This window comes from Oscarella lobularis, chromosome 3 (genome assembly GCF_947507565.1).
Source record: "Oscarella lobularis chromosome 3, ooOscLobu1.1, whole genome shotgun sequence".
Classification (NCBI taxonomy): Eukaryota; Metazoa; Porifera; class Homoscleromorpha; order Homosclerophorida; family Oscarellidae; genus Oscarella; species Oscarella lobularis.
Window position 1 is genome coordinate 2,694,898 of NC_089177.1, and position 27,168 is coordinate 2,722,065.

Consider the following 27,168-nt stretch of genomic DNA (forward strand, 5'->3'; position numbering starts at 1 on the left):
GGCAAGTTGCCGGCAATGAACCGGCCACCCAGTTTGGTGTCGGCTTCGAGGAGAAGAATGTCATCAATGCCTCTTTGTTTCAAACTGTACGCCGCTTGAAGTCCGGATAGTCCGCCGCCGAGGATAAGGACTTTGGCCTTCGTTTTGGCGGCGTGACCGATGGAGACGGCGCAAAGAGCCAAAAGAAAGGAGCGGAACAAAAAGAAGCTATGCATCGATCAACTGAACGTTAAATGAGCGACTATCCGGTGTGGTCCACAATTAGATTACTGCATGAAGTGAACCGGATCTCAACTTACAGTCTCCTATTCACGCGGTCTGGTCATAATGCTGCCGGCTAATCGGCACGAGATATCGAGGAGAATCTACACGTACGACGGTGAGCCGTACCTACGTTGCCAAGGCGACGACGTAGGTTGACGAAACGTGCTAGCGTCGCTCAGTCTTTCGAGCGTGCAGAACGGCGAGTGAACGCTCTCTTTCTTGCATGGAGCCGGCGAAACCGCGCGTCGTCGCCAAATCGCGCGTCTTAGCGGATTGCGAGGCGAATAGAAGACGTCGATCGACAGACGCGCGCATCCCGGACTCGCGCACGTGCACCCGCGCATGTTGAGCTCGAATGATAGACTAACACAAAGACAACACAACAAAATCGATCAACAGCGCAACAATGACAATAACAACTCAGTTCTAGTTACCTTTGCTGATAGCAGCTCCGTGGCGATCTTTCATTTCATAGCTGCAAACAACGTGTTCACGAGACTATTTCTAGTACGTACCGCAAACGGTCTCTTCCTTGCCGAATTTTTCGTAAGCGCACGATCCACCCGAAATGCAGTCGGCCAATACATTCGCAGTCTCGTTTCCACTGATGGCCGCCGCTCTTCCATACATTGGAATCTGGTAGCCATCGCCAGCAAAGAAGACCCTATTCATAAGCGGCTCTCGAACGATGTCCAATTTAGCAAAACTGAAACTCGGTTGCGAAAGACGAAAGCCGCCGTGAAAGAGTGGATTTTGGTTAACGGAAGCGACGCTGACCGAGTCCGGTTCGACGCCAATGGCGACCTTCATCACGTCGGCGACTTCTCGAAACGTATCCTCGAGCGGCTGACTTTCAACGCGAAGCGCCTCCTCGCCGAGGACCCAGAAACGACAGACGTCCTGGGAACCGGTCAAGTTGGCGTGAGGCAGATGTCGACAGTAGAGCCATTCGAGACGTTTGGGTAGCGCCAAGATATAGTAGAGGTAAGATTGGCCGTTGAATTGAATCGTCGAATTGAAACGAACGAAGACGAACGTCAGCGGATGATTGACGAGTTCGTTTATTGCAAGCTGCTTTTTGAAGGGAAGCGGCGGACTGAAGGCGATGCCTTGCCTCTGCAAAACGCCGATGCTGAACGTGACGATAGCGTATTCGCCTTGGTAAACGATGCCCTTGTCGGTCGTCACCGTGACTCCGTTGCTGTTATAGGCGATGTTGTTTACCAGCACGTTGAGCTGCAAACGTTCGTCGGCGGTCTCGAACACGAGATTCTGCATGCAGTCGATGAGCATTTGGCCCGTGAATGGCGCGCTGACGTCCGGATGGAAATATTTGGTATTCGCCGAATAGGCGTTCGGACCGGCGACGAGGCTGAGGTAGTAGGCGAGCGATTGTTCGTAGGGAATGAAACCTTCGAAGTGCCAGTCTTCGACGGCCCTATCCAGCGGCGTCGTATCGTGCCAGCCGCGCAAATTCAGCCCGGCGTCGATGCTGAGAACGTCATCATCTGAATGCATCAACAAAATCCAGTCGCGGTTATTGTTAACTAAGCGCCTACGTACCGTCAATAACACCGTTGATCCAGTTGTCTTTCAATTCACTAACAACACTCCGTAGAGCCGCTAGTCTTTGCGCCGCTTGCGCGGATACATCGTTTCCTTTGTCGTCAATGTAAACAGTGTTACTCACTCGACGGTTGGAGAATGGTATGTTGCAAAGGTTTGCCATTCGAACCAACGTATTGCGTTCTGGATGAACGGTGTCTGCCTCCCAGAAAGCTGAGTCCGTAGGAATGTTGGGCAAATTGCCGGCAACGAACCGGCCACCCAGTTTGGCGTCGGCTTCGAGGAGAAGAATGTCATCAATGCCTCTTTGTTTCAAACTGTACGCAGCCTGAAGTCCGGATAGTCCGCCGCCGAGGATAAGGACTTTGGCCTTCGTTTTGACGGCATGACCGATGGAGACGGCGCAAAGAGCCAAAAGAAAGGAGCGGAACAAAAAGAAGCTACCGGTATGCATTGTGTCGACAATTGAATAAGCAACTATCCGGGCTGCACAATTAGATTACTGCAGGTAAGCCACTCCCCAAATAATAAATAAATAAATAAGAACCTATCTGTGTTTTGCTAATATACTGTGCATATATAGAATTTGAGACATAGCTTCTATAAACGATCTAAATTTAATTCTTACCTGCTATACCGTCAGATCGTTATCCTCTGCGAGGATTCATTTGAATGTTTTCATACAGAACTGTGTCTAAATCCTTTCCACGTTGTAGGGCTAGGTACAGTACACATCAAGTCCATACCGCGCAGTGAATTGTAGAAGACAATCTTCATCTCTTTTGAAGTAACGGACACTGAAGCGTAGCCTCCATGAATCTGAAGTGGGTCAAAAGGCGCATAGTTGAATAACAGAGAGCCTGAAGGAATGTCATTCTAGAAAAATGCACGAATTTAATTATATCACAATATTACAATATTACCAAATGCCATTCTGACGAATTAGTTAAATGTCCCGCACCGACGACGTAATAGTTAACCAAATTTTCTTCTTCGCGAATATGCTCCAAACAATGATCATGACCAGAAAGATACCTGAAAGAAGTCAAAGCAAAATATTTCCAATCCAATTTCCTCTATTCTACACTAACGCCGACACGTTGTATTTCTCAAGCAAAGGCTTCAGGCGATCAAGAAGAATTTGCGTTGGACCGTGCTCGCATACCGACCAGATGGGATAGTGACCCATGACCAGCAGCCAGGTAGCATTTGATTTGGCTATAGTCTCCTCGATCCACGTCCATTGGAGTTCGGCTTGTTTGACAGAAGCGGGACCGGGCGGCGGACGAGAGCGAAGCACAGGATGAGTCAATCCAGCCAGTATGATAGTGTCAATGAAGACCAATTGCAGAGTATGACCGAGCTCTCCTACGGGGTAGATCTATGCATATATACATTATTTATCCCCCCCCGTGATAAACGATCATTATAAAACCTCGGTGTAATAGTAATTCGGCAGATACCAACGTGAACTGACGTTCGTGTAGGCAATCTGCGCTGATGCGTTACCGTAATGATCGTGATTTCCCAGTATAACGAGCCACGTCGATTGCAACGATGGTGCATCGAAAACATTCTGTGAGGTGAGAGATACACGTGAAAATCGCGTGATATCGCGTGTTGTACAGTAGATGCGTCGAAGGTGCAACTTGCCTCGAATGTCTCTCTAAAGCGCGGATCGTTCACGTTCTTCACACCGTGATGATAGAAATTGTCTCCTAGCGATATCTGAAAGGAAGACGAGAGACGTTCGGCCGTCTTTCCCATCGACGACGCCGTTTCCACTTCGGCCGGCGTCGTGTACGGCGGCAAGTCATTTCCACCCCAATCTCCAACAAGCAAAAATGTCACAATGTCGGATGAAGACCAACAGCGAAGAAAAAAAGAGGCGAGAGCGAGGAAGCGTAACATCTTGTTCTAGCACGTGCCGCGCGATGCACGGGATCTACTGTACGCCTACGGGGACTCCAAAGGCGTGGCACCAAAAAATGGGAACGCTTTTGGCCATTGGCTTCGCCGGCGCAGCAGCTGCCGTGCTCTACGCCAACGTGCGCGTGTGGCACGACAAAGCTAGTCTGTCTCCGACACCTTACAACCAACTGGCTGACGCTACGCTGGAGAAAATCGTCGACTCCGATTCACCGCCGCAAACGGCGTCTTCTATCCGAGCCGAGGAGCTGTGGAACAAAAACGGAGCAGTCATTATGGTCGTACGACGAGCCGGATGAGCCTTGTGCAGGAAGGCAAGTTGGAAATCAAATGTTTGTGTCTGAGATCCGTCACGTGCCGTCGCTTTTTTCAGGAAGCCGCGGCGCTTTCTTCTTTGAAGCCTTTTCTTGACGCTCGAAACGTGCCGCTTTATGCCGTTGTCTATCAGAGACGAGGAGCGGCCTTGTTTCAACGAGAGTTCTTCACGGGAGGCACCGTTTTCTATGACAAAAACGTGCGTATTATATAGCGTGACGTACACATTTACAGCTGCAGTGCATTTGCGCGTAGAAAAACTTCTATGGACAGAATCAGAGGTGGTTTGGCCTATTGGGGCTTTTGAAGTGGAGCGTGATAAAATCGTACTACGCTGCCGCTTGGAAAGAGGGCATTTCCAATAACATGGAGGGAGAGGGTCGTCTACTGGGAGGGCTTTTTGTCATTGGGCCAAAATCTCAGGGAATTATTATGGAATATAAAGAAAAAGAATTCGGCGATGCTGCCCCTTTGGAAGAAGTTACAGATGCCGTGAAAATGATCGAGTAGAGACAGACACGTGGGTAATATGGAACTCAATCACTTCTAAGTTTATGACGGTGAAAATGCAAAGCTAGTACAGTAGCTAATTTTCGCTTGATACGATACCTTAGATTTGCATTGAGATGCCATATACTCCTTGAATAAAAAAAGTGTTCATCACTTGAGCTTCTTTTGCGGATTAGGTCACGGATAATCAAAAGGATCAGCAAATGGGAGGGAGAAGGAAAACAGAAATTGGCATGCTGCGTTCATTATTCAAATAGTTATGAGTAAATTGTCACTACCTCTCGGCCACCTCCCCTTACCATCAAAACTCTATCCAAACCTTCTGTCAGTACTTCCAAAAATTCCATGTCTGCGATGTACACAAGTAACGGATAATTTTTTTTCTGTGAGTGACATTCACGTACAGTTTTCTGCGTCGCTTGACGCACTCGGTGGCCCGGGAAGATTGAGAACGACGAGCTTAGAATCATGCGACTTTTGCATGATTATCTCATTCAATTTGACGGACGTGTTCATGCGCCTCACATTATCCTCCGTCCTGTAAAAGAAAAAGAATTCCACAACGCAAAAAAAACCCCACGAACACCGCACGGTTTAGGCGGATGAGGAGTTCCCTCGAGCACGTGTCCCTCGGGAGGGACTTGAAGCTTCTGCGCTATCTCGTTGATTTCCGCGGCTCTAGCGCTCGACTTCTTACGCAGAGCCGTTGTCGTTAAAGCGGCCTTCACTTCGCCCACGCTGGGAGCCGAATGCGAAGCTCCGGTCTCGTGTGAAGCGTCAACGAGATCGTCGACCTAAATAGAGTCTCGTCTCACACGGGCTTAGTAGAAGTGATTTCGCTCGTTACTATGCTCTTTCGTTCTTTCTTCGAGAGTTGCATTCTTTGAAGCATTTTCGTTCGCTCTTCCATAATCAACGTACGCTCGTAGGTATAAGCGGATATGTCGCTGTCCAACTGTGAGTAAGAACATACGCCTGTTAAGTTAATCTGCAAAGTAGAGGTTGTTCACCATTTCAATGACGTCTACTTCAGCTTCAATTCGTAGCTGATATAAAAACGTCGTCAAGTCTCTTTTCATCTGGATACTGTTGTCCTCCATTTCTAACGAGCAACAGAAAATGCGAAACCCCGGCCGGATGCGCGTACACTACAGTATCGTTTTAAAAGCGTTAGGCCACATGCACGCAAATTTAAATTGAAGGCCCCCATCGTAGAGACACCAACGCTTATTTTTCTTACGAGCCACGGTAAAGATTCTCAGGCGGCATTTTTTCCACACTTTGTGCTGGCGAAGTAGAAACGGCAACAACATCAGCATCCCTCCGTCGTCTGTGTCAGAAACAACAAAAAATCGTTTTCAGCAAAAATACGGCTAGGCGACAACGTACGAACTATCCACCAGACGTCAATCGTTCCTTCGAATCGATCTTTCTTGGACGGAAAAGCATCGCCACCTTTCATGACGAGAAGAGCTTGATGAACAGCCGCTACTTCGCGAATCGTGCCTAGGCGAGGGAGAACGACATCACAGGGTAGAAACTGAAGGCGAAGCTCTCTCTCTCTCTCTCGTACCAATGAAAGGTTTCCAAGTTTGCTTGCGCTTCCACATGTCGGGCCATTCGATCAGAACGGTGTTGTGCGAGAGACCACCGAGGCCAGCGTTTTGGACTCTAATAGGACAAAAAAAATGAGTAATTCTTTAAATCTTGAGTTGAATCTTTACGCACAGGGATGAAATTCCTTGCATGAGATCGGGAGATGCGATAACTTGCGAGAATCCTTTAATCCTTTCCGCCTTCATGGCACGATACAAACACTGAGAAAATTGAACGCCTCAGAAATGCTTCCAAGGATTCGTGCGTTGCAGATTAACCTGTCGGGCTGCTTGAACTTCACCAAAACTAGTCACTGACTCCGCCTGCAGAACGTGGGCTCCAATTGTCAAACCCTTTCCTAAGGAAGAGAGGCGATCTCGGGGAAACGAAGTCAAGTGCGGACAAAATTCAATCCTTTTCACCTGCTTTCAGTTGATGCGAAAAGCTGAGAAGACGAGGATTCTGCGGTTTATACTCATCGTCCAGTTTGGTAAGAAAGAGAATCTGAGGCCTGGAAAAAATCGTGAGACTACCGCATCAAAATCAACTCTACTTCCTACCTCCAATTTTTCGTGTGCGGAGGACCTTCTTCAAGCCGAAGCAAACTGTAGCGAGCCGCCTGCAAAGCCAGACCGCGAAGACCGTCACCCCATTCCTTTTCAGCCCTGCAAGGAAAAAGAATCAATTTCAAGTAGCGCCGAACGTTTCTTTCTTCTCCAAACCCGCGGTATTCGATGTATTTGTACACAATGATGGCGAGCGCAATAGCCGCCAAAGCGTAATACCAGCTGGAGATGAACATCAGAACGACGCAAAGGCACACACCAGTAAGAGACAAGACCCTAATAAAAGTAATGCCAAAGTAGATCCCACATTGTCAGACAGACGCCGGGAACTGACCAGTGATAATAGCGGAATCTGGGACGCCAATTGGGAGTCTTGAGCAAAGACTGTAGAGTGCAGGCCAAATTGACAAACCCGTAACACATCAAGAAAAACCTTGCCAAAGAAAAGACTTGCAAAGGACCAGTAAATCATTTCTGCACGTACATTGTAATAATGGGAGCAACCAGGTCGAGACTCGCTATGAGAACTCCCACTTCCGCAATAAAAGCGGTTAAAAAAAGAGCCGTTGTTGGTTCGCCTCGAGCATTTCCCTTGGCAAAGACACCCAGTATGGGAATCAGGTTATCTCGTGCAATCGCTTGGAGCAATCGAGGAGCCCTTCATATAGAAATAACAACAAAGAGTCTAGGGAACCTGCATTCGTCATACCCTGTGAGACTTTGCAAGCCAGCGCCGATTGTGGACAGAAACGCACCAACGTAGATGACCCAACGAGACGGCCACGTAAGTTCGCCCACCACGAGCTTACTGCCAATGCTTTCACCAAATCTAGAGGGGGCAACGTTGCCCGTTCTCAAGGCAGTACCGCGAGCAAATTCTCACTTGTCTCTGAGCATAGGGCCGTCGATTGTTCCTCCAAAGAAGAGCACGCAGGTGAGATCTAAGACAGAGAAGAGCGTGATATCGCCACACAAAAGAAAATTGTCTGAGAAGAGATACAAATGATCGTTGTCGTCAATATAGCTGCTATCGTTCCCCGAGGAATCGATCTCTGAGCGTCTTTCAAATCGCCGGACCGATTCGAACCAGCCATAATACCTGAATAGAGAGACAAATAGAAAGAAGGCTCGTCTATTGTCTCCATCCCCACGACTGACCGGTAACGGATGGAAAAAAGATTGCCAAAAGAATGGCAAATGACGACGTAATATCTGCGACAATCAACGGCTTCACGGGTGCCTTGTCGGTGTCCTGAAATGCCTGTCCTTTCTGCAGATAATGCGACTTGCTATTGGCTGAGAAGAAAAAAAAGACGTTGAACGAATATCTAGAAAGAAGAGACGTCCTTTTACCGGTGAAATCAGTTTTGCCCAATCCCGGCACGGCCGTCAACAACTTCGAATTGTTTCCCTTTCCCGGCAAAAACTGGCCATCGTTCGTCACGTAGTCATGGTATCGATCTTCGGGATTGTTCTGGCGAATGAAGAGCCCAAGCTCGGTATCGTTCTTGCACGAATAGGCGCTCGCATTCTCTCGCACGGCCACGCCATCGTACGTGCAGTATCTAAACAACGACGTGGAGGAGGAAGTAGATAATTTCAATGGAACGGTCCTACTTCGTCGAGGGAAATCCGTGCCCAGCTACAAAAATTCCGACGTATATAGCAAATATAGAAATAATCACAGCCGCGAGGCAAACAGATGCAAAATAATTCACCTAAAGATGTGGAGAACGATTGATGCCACAGATGGGGGGAGAGTATGCAAAACGACTTACATATTTGACTCCAACAAACACAATGAACGTCAGTAAAATCAATATAACGGTACCGTAGACGCGCATGTTGTTGAATAAATCATCAGTGAATTTCATGGCAGGAGCAATGTAGGTCTTTCATTAAATGTAGCGTGAAAAACTCGATTAGTAAATGGGGTTATTATCTTACCACCAAAAGTTCGACGGCACCTAAAATGTACATGGCTCCGGCGAACGTGGTGCCAAGGTAAAAGAGAAGGCCCACGGCGCCTCCAAATTCCGGACCTAGAGCTCTTGATATCATGAAGTAAGCGCCGCCGGCTGAGATGAACACATTACATCCCGTTGTTAAAATTAGAAAAGGCCCCTGAATTTTACCTGGGACAACTCCGTTTGTAGCAATAGCGCTCATCGATATCGCAGTCAGAAGAGTCTATAGACTTAGGTAGAAGATGTCCGTATCTGAAGAAAAACGTCCTTACGCAACAGCAGCAGATTGCCACAATGAAAAAAGCCTGAACAACTCCAGCCATTCCGACGATCCACGTCATTCGCAGAAACAGAATGACGCCGAGAATGTTCTGTATTGTCGGCAAGTAGACACCCATCAAAGTGCCCATCTTGGTTGCCTGAGAGGGAGAGAGACAACAGCTCATTTACATACATACATGTACATTTACGTATGTACTGTGTTGTGCTATCGTTATACATTTTTTCGTTCAAAAATAATTTTTTCGTTCAAATGGTCACTTTTTTTAATTAATCAAAGTGGAGCGACCTCTTTTGTTTCCTCTACAACTTGTTTACGTATAATCGTGGCCACCTGTTGGACCACTTTTAGGCAGGTTTTCAGGGTGAAAGAATCACCTTATTCTTTTTCGGACCATCGTCCGTGTTACTAGCCGGTGCCGGATCGTATCGCGCCAACGACGAGAGCAGCGTACTGATTTTGGGTCTCCTATGCATTTCGTCCTGCGTAGAAAACGAGAAAACGCAATCGAAATCGATTAATCGCAATGCGCACAGACCCTAACCTCGAACAGAGCGAGATTCGTCTCGCGCTGACCGCCGTCGCCCGATCGTTCGATGTCCTTGAGACTTCGAAAGGGATTTCCCTCGCTCGACGACGAGGCTAGGTAAGGGCGGAGTGTAGGCTATCGGCTCGGGGAGGGGCGCGTCCGTTCGGTTTACTCGTCGTTTCTTCGGACACTTCGCGTTTCCGATCTCGGTCGGTCGATGACGGAATGTCGGTTACGACGTCCGAGAAGGACGTCGTTTTTGCGGCTGACGTTGAGGGATTGACGGCGTTCGACGGCATTTCGTCGTCGAGATCTGAGGCCGATATTTCGAAGCGAAGTGACGACATCGTTTACGGCGTCCTATCGGTCTCTCGGACAAAGGAGACGCGTTGCACGTGATACTGGACTTTGCGGAGAACAATTGGGAGGGATTCGAGCCCGTATCGATGACGCGTCGCCCTCGTCGCCTCCCTATAAAATTTTGCATATAAAAACTGTTGCTCTAAACCGGACTGATGTCATTGGCAGGATGAATTTTAACCGTTACCTGTTCTTTTCGTAAATAAAGAATCAGCAGCTTCCATACAAGGCAAAGAAAGCCGCTCGCTCCAGCGATTACGAACACTCCGCCGACGTTGCTTAGTTTAAGAGGCTCTTCTCCCACGGCAGGTGTACTAGAAGAGCATTGTCCACCTTGCTCTTTCAAATTATCATTCACCAGTTGATTGACATGTCCTTCTTGCACGTACTCAGTGATGACTTCATTTATTGATTCTCCATACGTCATTGCAAACTCTTTGGTCATGATGAAAGCGTATTGTCTCCTGTGTAGCAGAAGTCGATTGACTGTTAAATTGCAGTACAATCTAGTCAATCGTTCTATTGAACTTGAGTCAGCCACATATCCATCAAGACTTCCATTCAATAGGAGAAGAGAACCGTCGTCGTCTCTGTCCACAACGGAGATATTTTTTAGTCCGGACGTCCACAGTCTTTGGAGTTCGTTCGTATCGCGACGTCCAGCAACAGGTCGATTCCGAAACGTCAATAGACTGCCTGTTCTCTCAGCACTACCAGTGTCCGTCGTCAGAAAAGATATCATGTTAGCAGTATAAGAAGAGACGAGAACGAGAACGACGAACAGATGCATTACGACGTAGATTCGACCAAGAAAATTTCTCATGATCACCGTACGATTTTCGTTCATAAAGAATAACGTGCTGAAGCTGAGCCACAGTCCATCTCTAAACGTCTTCACCAGTCCAAGCCATTTTACGACTAACGTGGAGATGGCAATCATTCCAAGAATAACAAGCCAAACCGTCCATCGAAAAGGATTCATAAAATTCCACATATATATAGTGGAAGCGTCGGTGACTGCTTGAGCCGAAAGAGATGCCAATACGACGTCTGACGTGTAATAAGCTCGTGTGAACTCGGTGCCTCCTTCGTAGATTGCACTCGACGTGATTGCTCCGACGGCCATGTCCCACTTTGACGTAGACGAAAGAGCTCGACGCAAACGTGAGGTTGAGTCGTTCCACAGCGTGACTTCGATGCCAGAAAAACCGGCATCTTTAGCGATTCTTTGAACCAAATCCGCGTCCACTCCACTCCATTTTCCCGAGCTGTTCACGTAGGAAAACAGAGCGTCGGAGTGAGCAGCTATCACTTTCAGTCGTCTGTTCACCGTTTCTTCGTCATCGTCTTGGGGTGGTTTGGTGTACACTTTTACTCCAGGAGCCAATTCGAATCCTTCGCGTTCTCTCCATTTTCCGTCAATTCTCCAGCTGGACTTTACTTCGCCACTTTCGTCTCGAAGAACGTTTGTCAGTCTCAAGGCCAATACCCTCAAAGCAGTACTATTTATACACTTTTTCAACGCCTCCTCACTAAATGCTAGACCTCCTAGCCTTCCTCGAAAGCACGCTCGCCTGAGGGAACGAAGAAAACCGCCGCGATTTTCTGCCTCATAAAAAACCGACACACTTCCATTACCACAGGAAACGGGGACAGTGTATCGGGTCTTCTTTGCCGCGTCTCGCTGCCTTTCCGCAACAAGTTCCAACAGATCATAAAACAATGCGTTGTAAAGCTGATCAGGTTGAAATATTGAAGAACTTCTTTCCTCTGTGTCTGCTTCTCTTTCACCGCGTACGTTCGTACGTTCACTAGCAACAGCCGCGGCGCACGAACTCCACTCATTACGGCAAAGTGCAAAAATATATACGCTTGCGTTGGCTCTTAGCAGCATTTCCAATCCCTCCCACGATTGAACTTCCAAGTAGTCGTGCATAAAAACCACAATCGAATTGTTTGTTATCGATTTGGTCTCCACCAAGAGAGGAAGCAACATGCTAAAATAGGATAGAGAGCAATTAACAATCAGAGAATGCGCCCTCTCTTCATCAACATAATCGACCGTCGTTTCAAGCTGATCAGGATTTATCAGCACATTTTCAGTATCAAACTTGAAGGAAATGAACTGATCTGGCAAGGCAGTGTCTACTTGCTGTTGCAGAAATACTGCTTTCCGTGGCGGATTGCCTGGTCCTCTGCTTGGACGAAGGAACTCCAGTGCAGCTAAGACTGAGAGTGACTGACCGAAGTAAGGAGTCATCACATACGAGGCCTTGCTGCCTCCTTCGCGATCAACAAGTGGTATAAAAGATACGAGAGGAGTTCCAATTGACAATCCTTCGGCTAGAGAACCAAACGCCTTCAATAAACCGTAATCCGAATGAGCTGCAAATGCAACGGAATGAAAATTAGTTTCTTGCAGTGAAGAGAAAATGTGCCGTGAGTTCGATGCTAGCCTGATCGGATCGAATGTGTATTGGTACTTGTCGTCAAAACTTAGGCGACCGCTTTGAGAACTATTTCCCGGCCACTGGATCCTGGGCCAAACAGCTGATGGGATAGTCTTTCGCAGTACGTCTTTACTAGAATAGATCAAGCTCGTTTGAAGACGTATACGTGACTGATCGTTTTCAGACATAGCCCAAGCACTGGAGAACAGAAGTAGAACAATATAGATGCACCAGAATGGCGTAGGCATTCGTGACGTTTCTTGCTGGTGCGAAGCGAACGTTGACCTCCGAATTTGAATCTCACGTGATCAGTAAATTCTTTTTGATTAGTGTAGGTATGCTTGAAAGGAGCGAAAGAGCGGGCATAATCGTCTTCGTAAATGTATAACCAATAACCGACATGATAGAGTAATAAATAATGGTACCTTTTCGACTTTCATCAGGACGGTTTGACTCGTTTGCTACGTTTGGTGAGTAGGACTAATCCTTTGGCACAGACGCAGAGCGCAGCCGCTCCGCCAGCAATTACAAACACCCCGCCTAGGTTCAGTATGCCAAGCGGCTTTTCTGTTAGATCAGACGCGCAATCAGACGCCAGATGTTCTGACAATCTCGCCATTAGGTGGCTGTGAAGCCAATCGACAACTTTTTCATTGAATACCGCCTTGGCAATCGCTTCATTCACTCCTTCTCCGTGTGCCACAAAAAATTGATGTTTCGCAGCGAGAGAAAATTGTCGTGTATATAATTTACTCTGAATGACTGTCAAATTGCAATACGTACGGGTAAGACGATCGACTAGATGTGAATCTGCCACGTACGCATCCACCGAGTTATTGAATAGCAGAGAAGCTGCCTCCTCGTCGCTCGTGACTGGAACAATATTCCTCAGCCCAGACGTTTGCAGTCTAAGTAGTTCGTCGGAATGTTGAAGGGCGCTAACAGGACGATTTCTAAACGCCAACAGACTGACATCAGAAGTTCCACCGCTGGCGTCAGCTGTCAAAAATGATATCATATTAGCGGTGTACGATGATATGAGAACGAGAACGACGAAGAGTAGAACGCTGATGAAAAGACGTCCAAACGGATTCTTCATTACCACGAGGCGATTTTCGTTCATGAAATATATCACCGCAAAGCTGAGCCACATTCCGTCGGAAAACTCTTTGACCAGTCCCAGCCATTTAACGACGAACGTCGAAACGAATATCATTCCCAAAATGACGAGCCACACGGACCATTTGAAGGGATCCATAAAGTTCCACGCATATTCCCACGCGTCGACTTGCTCTGACAGAGACACCATTTGGAGACGCGAAGTGTGATAAAATCGAGTAAGATTCACGATTTTCTCCGCGTTGACTGAGGCGACAACGGCGCCAATGGCCATGTCCCATTCTTCCGATTTGGCTAATGCTTTGAGCATAGTCCAGCTCGTACCGTTCCACGCGGTGTATTCCACGCCAGTGAAGTCGAGAGTCTCGGCAATAAAGTTTACAAGTTCAACGTCTACTCCTTTTGCTGTTCCCTCTGGGTCAATGTAGAAAAAGAGAGGATCATATGAGCCTATGACCCTCAAAGTCTTATTTGTCCTCTTCTCCACCGCATCAGCTTGTAGTGGTAAGACCAATACATTCGGTGCTAAATCTAATCCATTGGACATTGTCCACTTTCCATCAATTCTCCACCTCGATCTGATTTGACTTTCATTTACATTCTGGTAGACGTCTGTCAACCTGAGAGGTAAAAGAGCTATTGCTGATTTGTTGAGGCAGCCTTGAAGTGTCTGCTCGCTAAAGGCCAAGCTGCCCATTTTCCCATTAAAACAGTGACGTTGAAGAGCAGAAAGAATTTTGTCGCCTTCTTCTTTGTACCAAAACGGAAAGTGAGGCCTTCCATGATAATACAGGTAGTAATAATAAAATTGGTTATATCTTTGTACCAGAAAGTAGTAAAATGGACCGACTGGCCGAGATGACTCCCACTGACGACAAACCCAGGAAACGGGAACGTCAAAGATACTGGTATTGGAAGGGTCGTACTGGCTTATCTCTCCAGCTTCCGTTACAAACTCGGCCACGTCATGAAACAGGGCCTCATAAAAGTCCGTCGGATCGTATTCTCTGGAGACGGCAGCTGTGCCATTCTCTGTCAAAGAACCATTGAAAGTGCATGAGTTCCACTCTGGCCTACACTGGCCAAACACATAAACGGTTGCATTGACCTCTTGGAGAACTGTCAGCCCACTCCAGAGATTCACCTCCTGATAATCGTGAAATAGAACAACGCAACTCGAGTCGCTCAGAACACCGCGTCTGACTAAGAGACGAGCGAGTTTTTCAAAAAGTTCCAGAGAGCAATCAACAATGAGCACATCGGGAAACGGTGTCTCTCCGGCAATGTCGCTGACCACTTTTTCCAGGACATCCAAGCTCACAAAAACGTCGACTATTGGCAGCCCACTAAATAAAGAAGCTTCCCCCTCGTGAAACGTCAGTAAAGAAGACGATTCGAGGCTCTCTCTGAAGATCATTACTTTCTGTAAGACGGCATTTTTTTGTAGTTGTCCGGCCTTAATTAGCTCCAAAGCAACTCGGCCCTTAAACGATTGGCCAAAATGAGGAATCAAAATGTAAGGAGTTTTATAGCCTTCTTCTTCCCAATTGTGAAGAGGCACCAAGGATATAATGGGCGTTTCCAAAGATAGTCCACCCGTGTACGACCCAATAGAATCCATCAGCTTGTAGTCCAAGTGCGTTGCCAAGCAGACGGCGTAATAATAGTAGCTCGCCTCGTACAAAGCTGGAAGAACTTCTCTGGAGTTGGCTGACGGTTTCAAAACAATTCTTGGGTCCATAAAGTACGAATCGGTTTCTGTCACGTTGTAATAATAAAAGTCTCCTTTTCTCGCGTACGACCCTGACCACCAGTCTATGGACGACCAAATTTTTGATGGAAGGCTTTGCCTCAGCACCGCTCTGCTCGCATACAGAATCGTTGTCGACAGCTTCGTTTTGGGCTTTGGAGTTGGAATAGCGTCATTTCCAGATTGCGCAGCAGTGAAGGAAACAAGAATGCTGGCGAGCAGGAGACGGCAAAAAGGGGCAACGCAAAACATGCTTCCGAGAGTAGAAAAGTAGCACGTGAGCAGGAGGGGCTGGCAACGCCCTGCATAAGGAAGGCAATGTTGGAGTTTTCAGTTCGCATAAATAGGTTCACAAGTGCCGTCGAGAGTCACAAACAGCTGATCCGCCGCCTGCATGTTTGTTGTTTCGTGCAGAAACCGAGATATCTCCGACAAAAAGGCGGGGGAGGAAGTGGGAGGAGCAAAGACCATTCGACCTTCTGCCAATTTCGTCAAAAGTGCACCCTTCAGAAGCTCGGAGCAATTTCATCGCAGCTTTCTTTGACGCTCCAAGTAGCTAAGCTAAATGATAGGGCTTGAGCTAATGCTGTGTTGCTCACGTGATGATGCTCAAGGCCGTCGTCTTTGCCGTCTGGCTTTCTTCTGCCATATCGATCAATGTCGTCGAATTCGACGTTGACACGAGCAAATTGTACACTCGCACTTCGGAATACTTGGTCTCCGTAACGATTGATGCGCAAAATATTCGCAAAAATTGGCTCGGCGCGCAAGAATTCAAAGCTGAGCGAATGATAAACATGGCCAAGGCTCTCTCCCCAGCGGTTCTGCGCCTTGGAGGAACGGCCGAAGACACGATCACCTTCAATGAGACAGCCACAGAATTGGGCAACTTTCCCAATGGATCGTACGCAATGAACGCCACCCAGTGGGACATCATCAACAATTTTGCAATGAGAATCAATTGGAATTTGACGTTTGGGTTAAACAGTCTGCTGAGAAATCCAAATGGGAGTTGGAATTCAGCCAATGCCCTGAAACTCTTCAAGTATACGAAATCCAAGGGGTATCAAGTCAGTTGGGAGCTCGGAAACGGTACACGTACTGTAACGAAGCAATGATAAATCATTTTCTAAAATATCTTTCTAGAGCCGGATATCAAGCAGCATCAGATCAATTTCACTGTCCACCCAGAGCAAATGGCTCACGATTTTCAGACACTTCGTTCTATCATAGACAACTTGAGCCTCAATCCGACAGCCTCAATTCGATTGGCTGGACCAGATACAACCAAAGTGAGCAAAACCGGCGCCTCTGACTATTATTCAAGGTGATGTGGTTATTGACCAACACCAGATGCGATATTGAGTGTGAATCTCCTTTAGGTTTCTCAAAACGTTGGGTGATGGCGTAGTCGATGCCGTGACCTGGCACCAGTAAGGCTCATTGGGAACAATAGATGTAGCCCAACTGAAATTCCGCTTTAGTTATTACGGAAGCAACGTACACGTTACATCTGATAATTTTCACGACGTTCAGACGCTGGACAGTCTAATACCAGCTTTGCAATTTGCAAGATCGCATGCTGAACGCTTTGCACCCAGTGCAGAGTTGTGGCTTGGAGAGACAAATTCCTTTACCGGAGGAGGAATCGAAAATCTCACCGACGCTTATGCCAGCGGATTTCTGTGCGTAGAATCTTCCAACGGCCAGTGAATAATTATGGTTTTTAGTTGGCTAGACAAACTGGGTCTTGCAGCAGCAACAAATCATTCTGTTGTATGCCGTCAGCAATTTTACGGCAATACCAATTACGTCTCTCTTCTTGATAAGTATCTGAATCCCAATCCAGTAAGAAACCTGTGACTTCGTATACGTACTGGTACATTCAAGTGAAATCCACTAGGATTATTTCACGACTCTTCTGCACAAACGACTCGTTGGAAGAGGCGTCTTGAATGTTTCAGGAAGCACGAACGTCAACAGGACAGTCCGCGTTTATGCTCACTGTGCCTCGTCCCAAAAGTACAGCCTACATCAATATCCAAATTTCGGATAACACCATCGGTTGTAGTAGGTATGAGCCCGGCGCCGTTGCTCTTCTCGTTGTCAACATCGAAAAGAATTCGGTCCAGCTAAAGCTCGGTTCTCTCGGGGGGAGTCAGGTGGACTTGTATCTTTTGACTCCGACTAGCGGATCTATTGACAGCCGGTTGGTCGTCCACATCGGCATTTCTTTGACTTTTTCAATGCTGTTTCTTTAGGGAAATCGACTTGAACGGCGAAACACTTCGCCTAATCAACAACTCGACTCTACCCGATGTCTCTCCAAAGAAACTGGCGCCTCCGACGTCCATTACGTTTCCTGCTTTGACCTACGGCTACGTCGTACTCCCCAATGCCAAAGCCGAAGCCTGCATACATGACTGACGCACTCTCCGCGAGCGAACAAAGAAAAACGTAAACATTCACAGCGTGCGTACGTTAGTCGCATATGGCCTCTCTGGTCTTACCTGCACCAGCTAAACTAAACCTTTTCTTACACATAACCGGGCGGCGGCCCGATGGCTATCACTCTCTCCAGACCCTGTTTCAGTTTCTCGACTTCGGCGACGAACTCGCATTCGAAAAATCCGATCGGCGAGAACTGGAGCTCGAATGCAACGTATCGTCCCTGGCAACAGACGACAACCTCATTCTCAAAGCCGCGCGTCTGCTCCAGTCGCACACCGGCTGCAGAAATCGAGGCGCAAAAATATCGCTGACAAAACGCCTTCCCTTGGGAGGCGGAATCGGTGGCGGAAGCTCCAACGCGGCAACTGCTCTGCACGGGTTAAATATACTGTGGGGTCTTGGTCTCAATGACGATGAGCTCGCTTCGCTGGGCTTGAAGCTCGGCGCCGATGTTCCTGTATTTGTTCGAGGTCGTGCTGCCTTTGGTGAGGGTGTGGGTGAAATTCTGACTCCTCTGGAGCCCGAGGAGTGTTGGTATCTCGTTTTGAAGCCCGATTGTCGTGTCAGTACGGCGGAGATGTATAGACACGAGGAGTTGACTAGAGATACTCCGTTGATTCGGAAGTGTGACGTCCAGTTGGACTGGCTAAGTGGAAAGGGGCGTCGAAATGATTTTGAGCCTTTGGTTCGAAGACTTTATCCTGACGTGAATAGGTGTCTGCAGCTGTTAGATGATAAGACCAGAGGCTTGAGCATAGGCAAGGCGATGATGAGCGGCTCTGGTGCATGTGTGTTTGCACCATTTACCGGCCAGGAACAGGCAGAAGCAGCAATGGCTACTATTGACTCTGATGTTGAGAAATTTATTGCCCAAGGAATGAATAGATCTCCATTGAAAATAGCAATTAGCAATAAATAAATATAAATAATCCTATCTTATTCTTACGAGCGCTCACGTCTTTGCTATCAGCAACAGTAGGCTACACGGGCTTAGCTGCTGCAGCTGCTTCAAATAGTCCCAGTCACTCTGCAACTTGCCGAGAACACTTTCTTTAGACAAATGCCGTCATCAGCAAGTGATGAACTGACAACTATGTGCAAATTTTGGGTTAGTCTATAGAGAGAGACTAAATAAGCCTCAAAGAGTGTGGAGCAATCCTATCGTGTACCTTTCATTCTCAAGCAATACGTTTCGTCATTTGCTTGTCCGATATATTGTTTCCCTGATGTGTCGCTTTGGTTGCCACTGGAATTAAGTGTCTACTAGTGGTCCGTCTGATGTCAAACAGTCAAGCTTTGGAGGTAGATTTTCTGTCGTTTGCACTCCTTTCTATAGACATAATCTGATATTGATCTGTATACACTGGCTTTACTAGACTTACCAAGACCGTGTTCTGACTGTCAGAGATTTTCTCGTCGTCGAAAAGCTCACACCTCGGAAGTGCATGAATCGAATTGAAGGCGAAATGAGCCGAAAACGAGCTTAGGGGGGCCCCGTTCGTGTTGACCTCGATTGAGCTCCCGCGAGGCTTGATCAATGACGTTCGTCGTTTTTCTGCAGTTCGTTCGTGATCGCCATGTTGTTTCGAGCGACGAGGATGCCGTCTAGTAGCAATGCTCGCTCTTTTTCCCTCCTCTCTCCCTCTTCTTCACCCAGACCATTCGAAACGACGTTTTCGATAAAGGAAATCGTCCCGATACTGCTCGCGAAGGCAACAATCGCAGTGACATCGCCACTTGAGATTCGAAGCCGGGAATTTCGCTTGCGCGCGAAACGAAGACTCTACGAAGAGAAAGAATACCGTCGAAGCGTAGAAATCATTATCCAGATGAAAAATACGATACACGTGGTCGGCAAATCGCTCGAACAACGCGGAGCCGCCATGTTTCTAGCGCCTAAATCGAAGAATTTGGTCACGCAAAGAGCACATGAAAAGTTAGCGCGAATTTCAGAAGCAAATCAGCGTATCGTTGCCCTGGCGAATTGATCACAGTGAGGTCATGAGCGGATGTTGCATCATGTTCGATATATAAGCGACAGGGCCAACGCCCAATCTTCAGTCTTGCTAAAGGGTGGGGGATGCCAACGGGCTGAACCCTAGAGGTTGATCGTGCGCTGGGGAAGCTGATGGTTGGTCTCAAGAAAGCGTGTCGTCATGCCGTTCCTTACGGAAACTGTCAGGCGCAGTGAAAGGGCGTCGCGCGAGTTCTTCTCGCGGCGCTAGTTCGGCACTGGGAGGTCATATGGGTCGTGGAAGGCTTGGGTTGCGAAGCCAGGCGTGCCGCGCTAATGCCAAGTGGGCGTCTGGCTAAGGTTTGCCACTTACTGCCAAAGAAACGTGTGGGGGCCCAGTGTCTCGTGGTATTTCCTCACTCGGATTAGTAATCTATACCCTGAAGATGATCCGACCTCCCAGGACATCAAACACGCTGACCCTCCATCGGTGGACTTGGCAATCGTTCGAAAATCCTCTCCCATCACGGTAGCCTCGGTTCTTTGTGCAAAAATTCTATCTTTCCAACCCGAAAGGCTACGGCCTCTCTGAGGCCCCGGTACGACGCGGTCGGGGGGACGGTGGGGGAGAGCCGTTCTCGATCCAGGCCGTACCGGTCGTGTTTGGGCTTTTGAAGCAAGGTCTCGCTTCCAAACATTTTTGGGCCACTAACTGCGTTCGAACCTCCACGCGGTGTGGCCTGGTTAATGCCAATGCGAACGCATTGGAAAAAGGTACGTACACAGACATATTGAACAGATTTTATCTTTTCTTTTTTTAGGTGATCTGCTTGCAATATCACAGGATAACTTCTACGCTGAAGATGGGACAAAATGTTGGGCTAGGCGATGATGAAGGGAATCTGGTGCATGTCATTCTGTGTTTGCATGTTGAGAAATTAATTTTCGCGGAATTAATAGATCTCCATTGATAATACCGCTCGCACGTGACTAGACGAAAATGGGTGCATCGCTCTCTTTCCCCGAAGTCGATTTGGCCGGTAAAGTGGCTATTGTGACGGGTGGAAATACCGGAATAGGCTACGAAACAAGCAAGGCTCTCGCCAGAATGGGCGCTCACGTCGTTTTAGCCTGTCGATCGGAGGAACGAGCGAAAAACGTACACTCGCGCTTGGATCTGGTGATAAAGCACGACCATTGGCCGCGTGTAGGCTATTGAGAAAATGAAGAGCGAGCTCGCTGAAGCGAAACCGGTGTCTGGAGAAGATATCAAGATCGAATTCATGGCGCTCGATTTGACGTCACTTGCGTCTGCACGAGACTTCGCTAAGGCCTATCTGGCACGAAATCTTCCTCTTCATTTGCTCATTCTCAATGCAGGAATTGCAATGATCGATCCCTTACGTATTAGACCTAGCTACCCTTTAGAAATACGTATCTTTCATCTCGTTTATAGAAATGACTGACGACGGTTTGGAGAAAATGTTTCAAGTCAATTACCTTGGTCATCTCCTGATTCTACTTTACTTGCTTGAGCTGCTCAAGTCAAATGGTCCAGACGTACGGGTCGTATCTGTAGCGTCGGCTGCATACAAAATGGGCCTTTTTGACTTGACAAACATGGACGGTTCCAAGTCGTATGGCAGAGCGAAGTTCTACGGAAACTCCAAGTTGTATCAAGTTAGCATATTGAAATTGATAAATAATCCTTTGCAGACTTGCATCCTCCTTCAGATCATGATGACATTCCATCTTCAGAAGAAGCTTTCTGATAGTGGCATATCATTCTTTTCCCTTCATCCTGGCATAGTAAGAAATGAAAGACGTAGCCGTAACTAGGCGTATTTTTCATTAAAGGTCAGCACGGAAATAACTCGGGGATTCAATGATTCGAAATTCTGGATGGCGTTCACCAAGGCTTCTCGAGGAATTGGTAGGCAGTGTAGATAATGCTTACCTAACCCATTATTACATCTCCTGCTCAAAGGAGTGTCACGAAACGCAGAAAAAGGAGCTGCAACAACAATTAATGCTGCAGTCAATCCCGAATTTGCTAATCAGAAAGCACTGTACTTTGAAGACTGCAAAGCTGTTGTTCCAGGCAAACATGCGAGGTGCGATGATCGTACGCGTCTTCTTTCCCATGACGTACATCTCTTTCTAGAAACGAAAGTGATCACGAAGAGTTGTGGGCGTACAGCGTCAATCTATTGCGGAGGTATATCGATGATGATTGCCTCGCGAAGTTGAATGAAATGGGGCTGACGATTCGTGCTGATTCGCCATCAGAGGCAGCGGCAGTCGATCCTAGCAAACAAGAGTCACAAGACGTCAAGGAAAAAGCGGATGATTGAAAAGAGAACTCAAACTGTCGGTAGATGAAACGTTCGTTCGTTGTGCCATTTTTTTTAGCGACGCCTTGTTCATACCATAAACATTCATTTAATTGACTTCATGCACACCACAAATACAGCATGTCATGGCGTACTAAAGAGAGAGAGAATTGTTAGTTAATTACTACAGGAATCTCATAGAAAACAAAATTTCATTGATCTATGGACCGAAGATATTGTGGCCTACACCATGTCTTCACCGGCCTTGACCAATTTTCGTCTATATCCTTTGGGAAATCTCCGCTGCAGGATCTTCCACGACGTCTTTCGAAGTTCATCAAATACAAAAACAGACGAGGACAGCAGCAGAAGGAAGACCAAGTCAGAAAGCGAAAGTGCTTCCGTCTGGAAGATCTCCTGAAAGAGCGGAAAGTAAATCACGAGCAGCTGGCCCATTATCGAGCCTCCGACGGCATAGAGAAACATTCGATTGCTCAAAAAACCAACTTGAAATAGAGACTTTGTCTAGAAACAGAAGACAAACTTCCAAGCAGAACAATCTTAGTCTTTCGTTACGTACCTGTGATCGGCAACTGAGAGCGTTGAACATGTCAAAGAAAACAAAGCACGTAAATGTCATCGTTGTGTCCCTTCTAGTCACTTTGCCGTCACTCATCTTAGAAATAAAGAAGGATCAAACACATAGAAAGTTCTTCTACTGGTAGATTTACCAACCTCTGTTTGGAACACCCACAGCGTTCCCAAAAGAATGATTAAAGCTGACGTGACGACTTTGCAGACTAATGACGGAGTGATCATTGATTCGTTGACGTTTCTCGGCGGCTTCAGCATCACGTCCTTGTCTACGGGCTCGACGCCTAGGCTAAATGAAAAAGTAAGTTTTGGAATTCAACCGCCGACTGAGAAATTAAAACGACGTACCTCTGTGCCGGCGGACCATCCATAATGATGTTAATCCAGAGTATCTGCATTGCATTGAGAGGAGTCGGCAGACGCAAAAAGGTTGAAATTGTAATGAGAGACAACGCAGCGATACTCCTATTCAAAATTATACCAATACAGCCAATTTTGGCGTCCTTACGTGCTCAATTGAAATCGAACAAAATTCGTAATATTATAAAAGATGGCTTTGCCCTCTTCGATGGCGGACCTAGCATTCACAAGCAATGCCATTTTGTACGTTCCCCTTTCACTGGCTCTTACATAATCGTTATAAAATCGTCGTTAATGAGCACCATGTCGGCGGCCTCCTTGCACACGTCTGTGCCGGCTTTGCCCATGGCCACCCCAATGTCAGCTCGTTTCAGAGCAACGGCGTCGTTCACGCCATCACCCGTCATGGCGACGATTTCGCCGTTACGCTGAAGAGCCTGCCAAAAACTCATATTCAGAAATCAACAGTAGTGTAGCGGCTCAGGATGACGGATATTTTCTAACACTATCGCGTAGGACGGTTCACAAGACGCCTATCCATACCGACCTTAACAATAGCTACTTTATGCTTTGGGCTGACCCGAAAGAAAATGGAGACCTGATACAAGACAAGACAATATTATTCACGAGCCAAAACTTTATAGACATCTACCTCTTTAATGATCTTCGCTAGTTGATCCTCATTCGCTTTGCTTATCTCCTCACCAGACAAAGCCATTCTATGATGTAGTCCAAGTGCCTCTCCTGCGCATACAGAGAGAATCATGTGTACACCGGTTTTTGAGTAGAGACCAATTTCGTTTTCAAACCGACTGCCTTGGCTGTCGCTTCAGAGTCTCCCGTCAGCATCTTGACAGCCACGCCGTTGGCGAGAAGCTTGCGCACAGCACGATCGACGCCCGGGCGCAGTGGATCGTGAATGGCCATCATGCCAACAAAGGTCAACTCACCAAGGACAGGTCCATATGCCATGGCTATGACTTAGGGAGGGAAGAGGAAGAGAAGATGCAAGCTCCGCTGACAACGCCACGCGCCCTTACCTCTCAGCCCCTGAGAAGCGTATTCGTTTGCCTGTGCAGCGATTCTGTCTATCGTGTATCTGTCCAGTGGCACGGACGTTTCATTCGTAGGCGAGTAATACGTTGTACAATGACGAATGACGCGTTCCCCGGCTCCCTTCATGAAGAACACTTCGGGAAGAGGCTGACAAAGCGATTGGATAACGGAAAATTCGTTTGAGACCACTGCTGCAGTTGTGCCTGACCTCTTTTATGCCGGCTCGCGTTTCCATGCGAGGTCGACACTTTACAGCCATCCACTTCTGGTCGGAGGTAAAAGGCTTTTCGCTCGTGCGAACGTACTGGTCGCGCAGGCCGTATAAATTCAACTAAGGAGTAAGCACGCTTACGTTCTTCCGCAAAAAAATCTCAACGCAATCATCTTACGATTGTGGCAATATTCAAGAGAGCTCCTTCTGTCGGCTGCCCAACGACGACGCCGTTTGCTATTTGAGCGTCATTGCAGATGCATCCAATCTTTTAGAAAATGTAGCGTGGAAAAAAATTGAAGACTTCCTAGCGTAATCGTACCTCGACGACCTTGACTACGGCCGGATGACTCGTCTCCGTCACAATAGCATTGCCGCTCAAGACGACACCCGCCGAACCATTGCCGCCATTTCTCGTCACCTGCAGCAACGTCTCTCAAAGAGATTTATGACTGATGAGTTTGTTCTGACTTCGGCTTCTTCCCCGCAGGCGGCATAAATGTATTTGACTGTCATTTCGTTCATCGTGAGTGTTCCTGTCTTGTCTGAGCAAATTACGGTGGCACAGCCTGTTTAGTAAGTCGTACCTATTACGCATTGCCAGCAAGGAGACATTTAGTACCCACCTAGTGTTTCTACAGTTGGCAGTTTCTTCACAATGGCATTTCTCGACGCCATTCTCATTACTCCCAGAGCCAGTGTGACCGTGACGACAATAGGCAAGCCTTCTGGAATAGCAGCCACAGCCAAACTGAACCCAGAGTCAGCCAATATATTAGTGCTGGAAAATTGGTGTGCGACCTGACTCCAATAGTAAACATGTCTAATAATTTTCGATTCTGCAGCCATCCAAAGAATCCTATGCATCCTACAAAGACTTATCGAGAAAAACTATAAATCTCCTTTTCTTCCCCCGACCAATAATAAGAAATGAATAGAACGATAGTTGCTTTCCCAAACGATTCATTGCCTTTTGTAAGGGAGTCTTAGGCGCCTAAACAATAATAAGATCAATACGAGCGTTCGTGTTAGACTACTCGTGGGCACGCGCCTCTTCCTCTTCCATCATTTTGAATACTTCGCCGAATTCCGATTTCTCACCGGTCCCAATAACAATACCCTTAATTGAAAAATCAGTAGTAGTAGTATTACTAAGTTATTAACTGACCTTTCCTCGACCGCCTCTAACCAGACTGCCCATGAAGGCAATGTTTTTCCGCATGGATAGGGGAATTCCATATTGGCTCTCCTGCTTTGCAGCCGTCTTTGGGACCGGCTCAACCTCACCTGTAAAACTCGACTCGTCCAATTCCAAGTCAACGCACTGTGCAAAAAGGTAGAAACGAGGCAAGGAACAAAAGAACTCTCTTATCTGACCTCGACTAGACGAATGTCAGCCGGAACGCGATCTCCCACGGATATGCACACCAAATCTCCGGGAACGAGTTCGGAGGCAAGAAAATCGCGCGTTTCTCCATTTCTAACACTACACCCAAAACGTAGTGTAGGCCACGAGCACACCAGAATGTGAGCATTCTATAGTATACCAGTGGCACTTGTGAGGAACTAGTTGAGTGAGCGCTTCCAAGCTGCGTTCAGATCGATATTCCTATGCAATACCGTATATGTATAATACCGCAGACTGTGTACACTATTGCAGAATTCGGACACTTGCCTGAACAAATGCAACTGTCACTACAATGACTACAGCCTAGCCAATCAAATAAGCAGGTAATTAATTAATTAATTGGATAAATGTTATAGATCAAATCGCACCAGAGAAATACTGAGCGCATCGTCGTATTGGCTCATGATGATGCTCACTACAGCTGAGACGAGAAGTAAAAGTATCATGGGATCCTTGAACTATGCGAAAGATTGAGATAGCGCTGTGGCATTTATCTGTCCTTTGCATTCGTTCTGTGCTTGCCTGGCTAATGTATTTCCTCCATAGAGGCTCCTCCTTGGAGATCTTGAATTCGTTGGGTCCGACGACGAGAAGCCGTTTTCTCGCCTCGTCGACTCCCAATCCGTCGTTTGCATCCGCTTCCAGGGCGTGAACAACGTCCCCAACGCTCGACAGAGACGCTTCGCTGGATGGAATGTGAGCTTTCCACATTTTTGGAAACGTGGAGTTGGGTTGTAGCGCGCGCTACTACAATACAAGAGTTTTCTGGCGTTTCCTTACACTGGAAAGTCGACGGAAGGCCTCCAGCTCGTCTTAGATCGTTTCGACTTGTTACCAACGTATGCTACCATAGAAAATAGAGCGTAGTGCAAGTTCCGGGCCTAACGTGCGCTTGGCTATTTGGGTGACGTGACGCGAATAGAATCGACGCGATAACGGATGAGTTCGTCGAGCCCAAACGACCCAATTTTCGTGTCCCACGCGACGGCTTCACTTTCTCCGGAACGGGTCTCATCCTCCCCGCCGGAAGCGACCGCCGCCGACGACGAGTTCAGGCTCGATTCGCACCGCGATCCGACGAGTACAGAGTTCAATGAAACCGACATGGCAAAAAAGGAAGAGAAAGGAAGCGAAGAGGAAGAGGAAGACGATGACGAAGAGACGACGAGTCGACCAGCGTTTGTTCCGAGACTTCTGAGCGTCAAACTAGGCGAAGTACCAGAAACTCCTCCCAAAGCAGATCGGCACGTGACCGCTGCAGTGGTGCACCTCAAGCGCAGCGACAACGACGACGATGCAGGCGAGGAGGCTGCTACGGCTTCCGGGGCGGACGACGCGACGGCTCCTGATGGCAGTGGAGAGGCGAAGCGCGTCTTCAAATACAAGGACGTCATTACTGTGCGTCAAAAGAGCGCAACAGCACTGCCGATCGACGAGTGGGACGCGCCTGATAGAGAACTGCCCATTACTGAAGACGAGGAACAGGCTGACTTTGTTATGGTAGAGGAAAGTGTAGATGAAAATCGTGGCATCTTTCGACAGCCATCAATACTCAAGAACTCGTCAACGCCGACCAAATTGTCAGTGGGACACGAAGAAA

At 47.5% G+C, this 27,168-nt stretch overlaps 10 protein-coding genes across 12 annotated transcripts; 4 read left to right on the forward strand and 6 right to left on the reverse strand.

Moving 5' to 3' along the window:
• Nucleotides 1-597: 597 nt before the first annotated feature.
• Nucleotides 598-2,284, reverse strand: LOC136184785 (uncharacterized). Its single transcript, XM_065971754.1, has 2 exons — nt 1,828-2,284; nt 598-1,772 (listed from the first exon to the last, which is right to left on the reverse strand). The coding sequence occupies exons 1-2, from the start codon at nt 2,282-2,284 to the stop codon at nt 769-771; spliced, it is 1,461 nt and encodes a 486-aa protein (XP_065827826.1). The 3' UTR covers nt 598-768.
• A 103-nt stretch (nt 2,285-2,387) lies between these two features.
• Nucleotides 2,388-4,582, reverse strand: LOC136184786 (tartrate-resistant acid phosphatase type 5-like). Of its 2 annotated transcripts, XM_065971756.1 has the most exons (6): nt 3,484-4,573; nt 3,266-3,406; nt 2,922-3,211; nt 2,754-2,865; nt 2,577-2,706; nt 2,388-2,524 (listed from the first exon to the last, which is right to left on the reverse strand). In XM_065971756.1, the coding sequence occupies exons 1-6, from the start codon at nt 3,739-3,741 to the stop codon at nt 2,478-2,480; spliced, it is 978 nt and encodes a 325-aa protein (XP_065827828.1). In that variant the 5' UTR covers nt 3,742-4,573; the 3' UTR covers nt 2,388-2,477. The 2 variants fall into 2 exon arrangements, with proteins under 2 accessions (XP_065827828.1, XP_065827829.1); XM_065971757.1 differs by lacking the exon at nt 2,388-2,524 and having other exon boundaries at nt 2,577-2,690; nt 3,484-4,582.
• On the forward strand, nt 3,789-4,720 carry LOC136184787 (peroxiredoxin-like 2A). Its single transcript, XM_065971758.1, is given in 3 exon segments — nt 3,789-4,073; nt 4,133-4,273; nt 4,330-4,720. Coding segments are annotated over 3 exon segments (651 nt in total). The 5' UTR covers nt 3,789-3,818; the 3' UTR covers nt 4,585-4,720.
• A 92-nt stretch (nt 4,721-4,812) lies between these two features.
• Nucleotides 4,813-9,923, reverse strand: LOC136184788 (solute carrier family 12 member 6-like). Its single transcript, XM_065971759.1, has 28 exons — nt 9,695-9,923; nt 9,538-9,635; nt 9,371-9,475; nt 8,986-9,132; nt 8,882-8,936; nt 8,694-8,824; nt 8,525-8,638; nt 8,364-8,464; nt 8,100-8,311; nt 7,905-8,042; nt 7,747-7,845; nt 7,630-7,687; nt 7,456-7,575; nt 7,231-7,404; nt 7,081-7,179; nt 6,903-7,022; nt 6,741-6,845; nt 6,603-6,691; nt 6,459-6,538; nt 6,313-6,401; nt 6,158-6,255; nt 5,974-6,090; nt 5,825-5,914; nt 5,595-5,686; nt 5,432-5,539; nt 5,176-5,378; nt 4,989-5,122; nt 4,813-4,933 (listed from the first exon to the last, which is right to left on the reverse strand). Exons 1-28 carry the CDS (start codon nt 9,867-9,869, stop codon nt 4,842-4,844), a joined length of 3,243 nt encoding a protein of 1,080 aa, XP_065827831.1. The 5' UTR covers nt 9,870-9,923; the 3' UTR covers nt 4,813-4,841.
• A 101-nt stretch (nt 9,924-10,024) lies between these two features.
• On the reverse strand, nt 10,025-12,809 carry LOC136184486 (uncharacterized). The gene has a single exon (XM_065971390.1). It carries the CDS (start codon nt 12,578-12,580, stop codon nt 10,025-10,027), a length of 2,556 nt encoding a protein of 851 aa, XP_065827462.1. The 5' UTR covers nt 12,581-12,809.
• On the reverse strand, nt 12,772-15,453 carry LOC136184488 (uncharacterized). The gene has a single exon (XM_065971391.1). It carries the CDS (start codon nt 15,451-15,453, stop codon nt 12,772-12,774), a length of 2,682 nt encoding a protein of 893 aa, XP_065827463.1.
• Nucleotides 15,454-15,803: 350 nt separating this feature from the next.
• Nucleotides 15,804-17,724, forward strand: LOC136184789 (heparanase-like). 2 transcript variants are annotated; one of them, XM_065971761.1, is made up of 8 exons: nt 15,804-16,293; nt 16,348-16,528; nt 16,584-16,634; nt 16,686-16,886; nt 16,932-17,049; nt 17,105-17,223; nt 17,273-17,410; nt 17,463-17,724. In XM_065971761.1, exons 1-8 carry the CDS (start codon nt 15,804-15,806, stop codon nt 17,626-17,628), a joined length of 1,464 nt encoding a protein of 487 aa, XP_065827833.1. In that variant the 3' UTR covers nt 17,629-17,724. The 2 variants fall into 2 exon arrangements, with proteins under 2 accessions (XP_065827833.1, XP_065827834.1); XM_065971762.1 differs by having other exon boundaries at nt 17,276-17,410.
• LOC136184489 (4-diphosphocytidyl-2-C-methyl-D-erythritol kinase-like) lies at nt 17,693-18,571 on the forward strand. The gene has a single exon (XM_065971392.1). The coding sequence runs from the start codon at nt 17,693-17,695 to the stop codon at nt 18,569-18,571; it is 879 nt and encodes a 292-aa protein (XP_065827464.1).
• A 1,163-nt stretch (nt 18,572-19,734) lies between these two features.
• LOC136185424 (retinol dehydrogenase 12-like) lies at nt 19,735-22,050 on the forward strand. Its single transcript, XM_065972558.1, has 8 exons — nt 19,735-20,380; nt 20,428-20,765; nt 20,818-21,010; nt 21,063-21,286; nt 21,341-21,415; nt 21,464-21,539; nt 21,594-21,720; nt 21,771-22,050. Exons 2-8 carry the CDS (start codon nt 20,607-20,609, stop codon nt 21,958-21,960), a joined length of 1,044 nt encoding a protein of 347 aa, XP_065828630.1. The 5' UTR covers nt 19,735-20,380; nt 20,428-20,606; the 3' UTR covers nt 21,961-22,050.
• Nucleotides 22,043-27,162, reverse strand: LOC136185422 (calcium-transporting ATPase type 2C member 1-like). The gene is made up of 24 exons (XM_065972556.1): nt 26,091-27,162; nt 25,937-26,026; nt 25,836-25,871; nt 25,708-25,769; nt 25,538-25,646; nt 25,329-25,484; nt 25,212-25,280; nt 25,079-25,154; nt 24,962-25,028; nt 24,787-24,911; nt 24,632-24,729; nt 24,483-24,581; nt 24,339-24,428; nt 24,158-24,280; nt 23,934-24,096; nt 23,703-23,873; nt 23,546-23,637; nt 23,441-23,491; nt 23,164-23,330; nt 23,042-23,110; nt 22,882-22,998; nt 22,675-22,822; nt 22,520-22,615; nt 22,043-22,464 (listed from the first exon to the last, which is right to left on the reverse strand). The coding sequence occupies exons 1-24, from the start codon at nt 26,277-26,279 to the stop codon at nt 22,183-22,185; spliced, it is 2,745 nt and encodes a 914-aa protein (XP_065828628.1). The 5' UTR covers nt 26,280-27,162; the 3' UTR covers nt 22,043-22,182.
• Between the last annotated feature and the right edge of the window lie 6 nt (nt 27,163-27,168).

What these genes read in the sequence shown, in the direction of transcription:
- LOC136184785 (XM_065971754.1), bottom strand. Translation starts at nt 2,284, where the DNA reads ATGCATACCGGTAGCTTCTTTTTGTTCCGCTCCTTTCTTTTGGCTCTT. An exon ending in GATCAACGGTGTTATTGACG is followed by an intron (nt 1,773 to 1,827) that starts GTACGTAGGCGC and finishes TGATGCATTCAG; the next exon opens with ATGATGACGTTCTCAGCATC.
- LOC136184786 (XM_065971756.1), bottom strand. Translation starts at nt 3,741, where the DNA reads ATGTTACGCTTCCTCGCTCTCGCCTCTTTTTTTCTTCGCTGTTGGTCT. An exon ending in CGAATTACTATTACACCGAG is followed by an intron (nt 3,212 to 3,265) that starts GTTTTATAATGA and finishes ATATATGCATAG; the next exon opens with ATCTACCCCGTAGGAGAGCT. An exon ending in ATTCGTCAGAATGGCATTTG is followed by an intron (nt 2,707 to 2,753) that starts GTAATATTGTAA and finishes GCATTTTTCTAG; the next exon opens with AATGACATTCCTTCAGGCTC.
- LOC136184788 (XM_065971759.1), bottom strand. Translation starts at nt 9,869, where the DNA reads ATGTCGTCACTTCGCTTCGAAATATCGGCCTCAGATCTCGACGACGAA. An exon ending in CTTTTTTCCATCCGTTACCG is followed by an intron (nt 7,846 to 7,904) that starts GTCAGTCGTGGG and finishes CTCTCTATTCAG; the next exon opens with GTATTATGGCTGGTTCGAAT. An exon ending in CCGCACACGAAAAATTGGAG is followed by an intron (nt 6,692 to 6,740) that starts GTAGGAAGTAGA and finishes GATTTTTTCCAG; the next exon opens with GCCTCAGATTCTCTTTCTTA.
- LOC136184486 (XM_065971390.1), bottom strand. Translation starts at nt 12,580, where the DNA reads ATGCCTACGCCATTCTGGTGCATCTATATTGTTCTACTTCTGTTCTCC.
- LOC136184488 (XM_065971391.1), bottom strand. Translation starts at nt 15,453, where the DNA reads ATGTTTTGCGTTGCCCCTTTTTGCCGTCTCCTGCTCGCCAGCATTCTT.
- LOC136184789 (XM_065971761.1), top strand. Translation starts at nt 15,804, where the DNA reads ATGATGCTCAAGGCCGTCGTCTTTGCCGTCTGGCTTTCTTCTGCCATA. An exon ending in GCCTCTGACTATTATTCAAG is followed by an intron (nt 16,529 to 16,583) that starts GTGATGTGGTTA and finishes AATCTCCTTTAG; the next exon opens with GTTTCTCAAAACGTTGGGTG. An exon ending in GCTTATGCCAGCGGATTTCT is followed by an intron (nt 16,887 to 16,931) that starts GTGCGTAGAATC and finishes TATGGTTTTTAG; the next exon opens with TTGGCTAGACAAACTGGGTC.
- LOC136184489 (XM_065971392.1), top strand. Translation starts at nt 17,693, where the DNA reads ATGGCCTCTCTGGTCTTACCTGCACCAGCTAAACTAAACCTTTTCTTA.
- LOC136185424 (XM_065972558.1), top strand. Translation starts at nt 20,607, where the DNA reads ATGGGTGCATCGCTCTCTTTCCCCGAAGTCGATTTGGCCGGTAAAGTG. An exon ending in CAAGGCTTCTCGAGGAATTG is followed by an intron (nt 21,540 to 21,593) that starts GTAGGCAGTGTA and finishes TCCTGCTCAAAG; the next exon opens with GAGTGTCACGAAACGCAGAA. An exon ending in GTTCCAGGCAAACATGCGAG is followed by an intron (nt 21,721 to 21,770) that starts GTGCGATGATCG and finishes ATCTCTTTCTAG; the next exon opens with AAACGAAAGTGATCACGAAG.
- LOC136185422 (XM_065972556.1), bottom strand. Translation starts at nt 26,279, where the DNA reads ATGTGGAAAGCTCACATTCCATCCAGCGAAGCGTCTCTGTCGAGCGTT. An exon ending in AAATGATGGAAGAGGAAGAG is followed by an intron (nt 25,155 to 25,211) that starts GCGCGTGCCCAC and finishes ATTATTGTTTAG; the next exon opens with GCGCCTAAGACTCCCTTACA. An exon ending in CCTGCGGGGAAGAAGCCGAA is followed by an intron (nt 24,582 to 24,631) that starts GTCAGAACAAAC and finishes ACGTTGCTGCAG; the next exon opens with GTGACGAGAAATGGCGGCAA.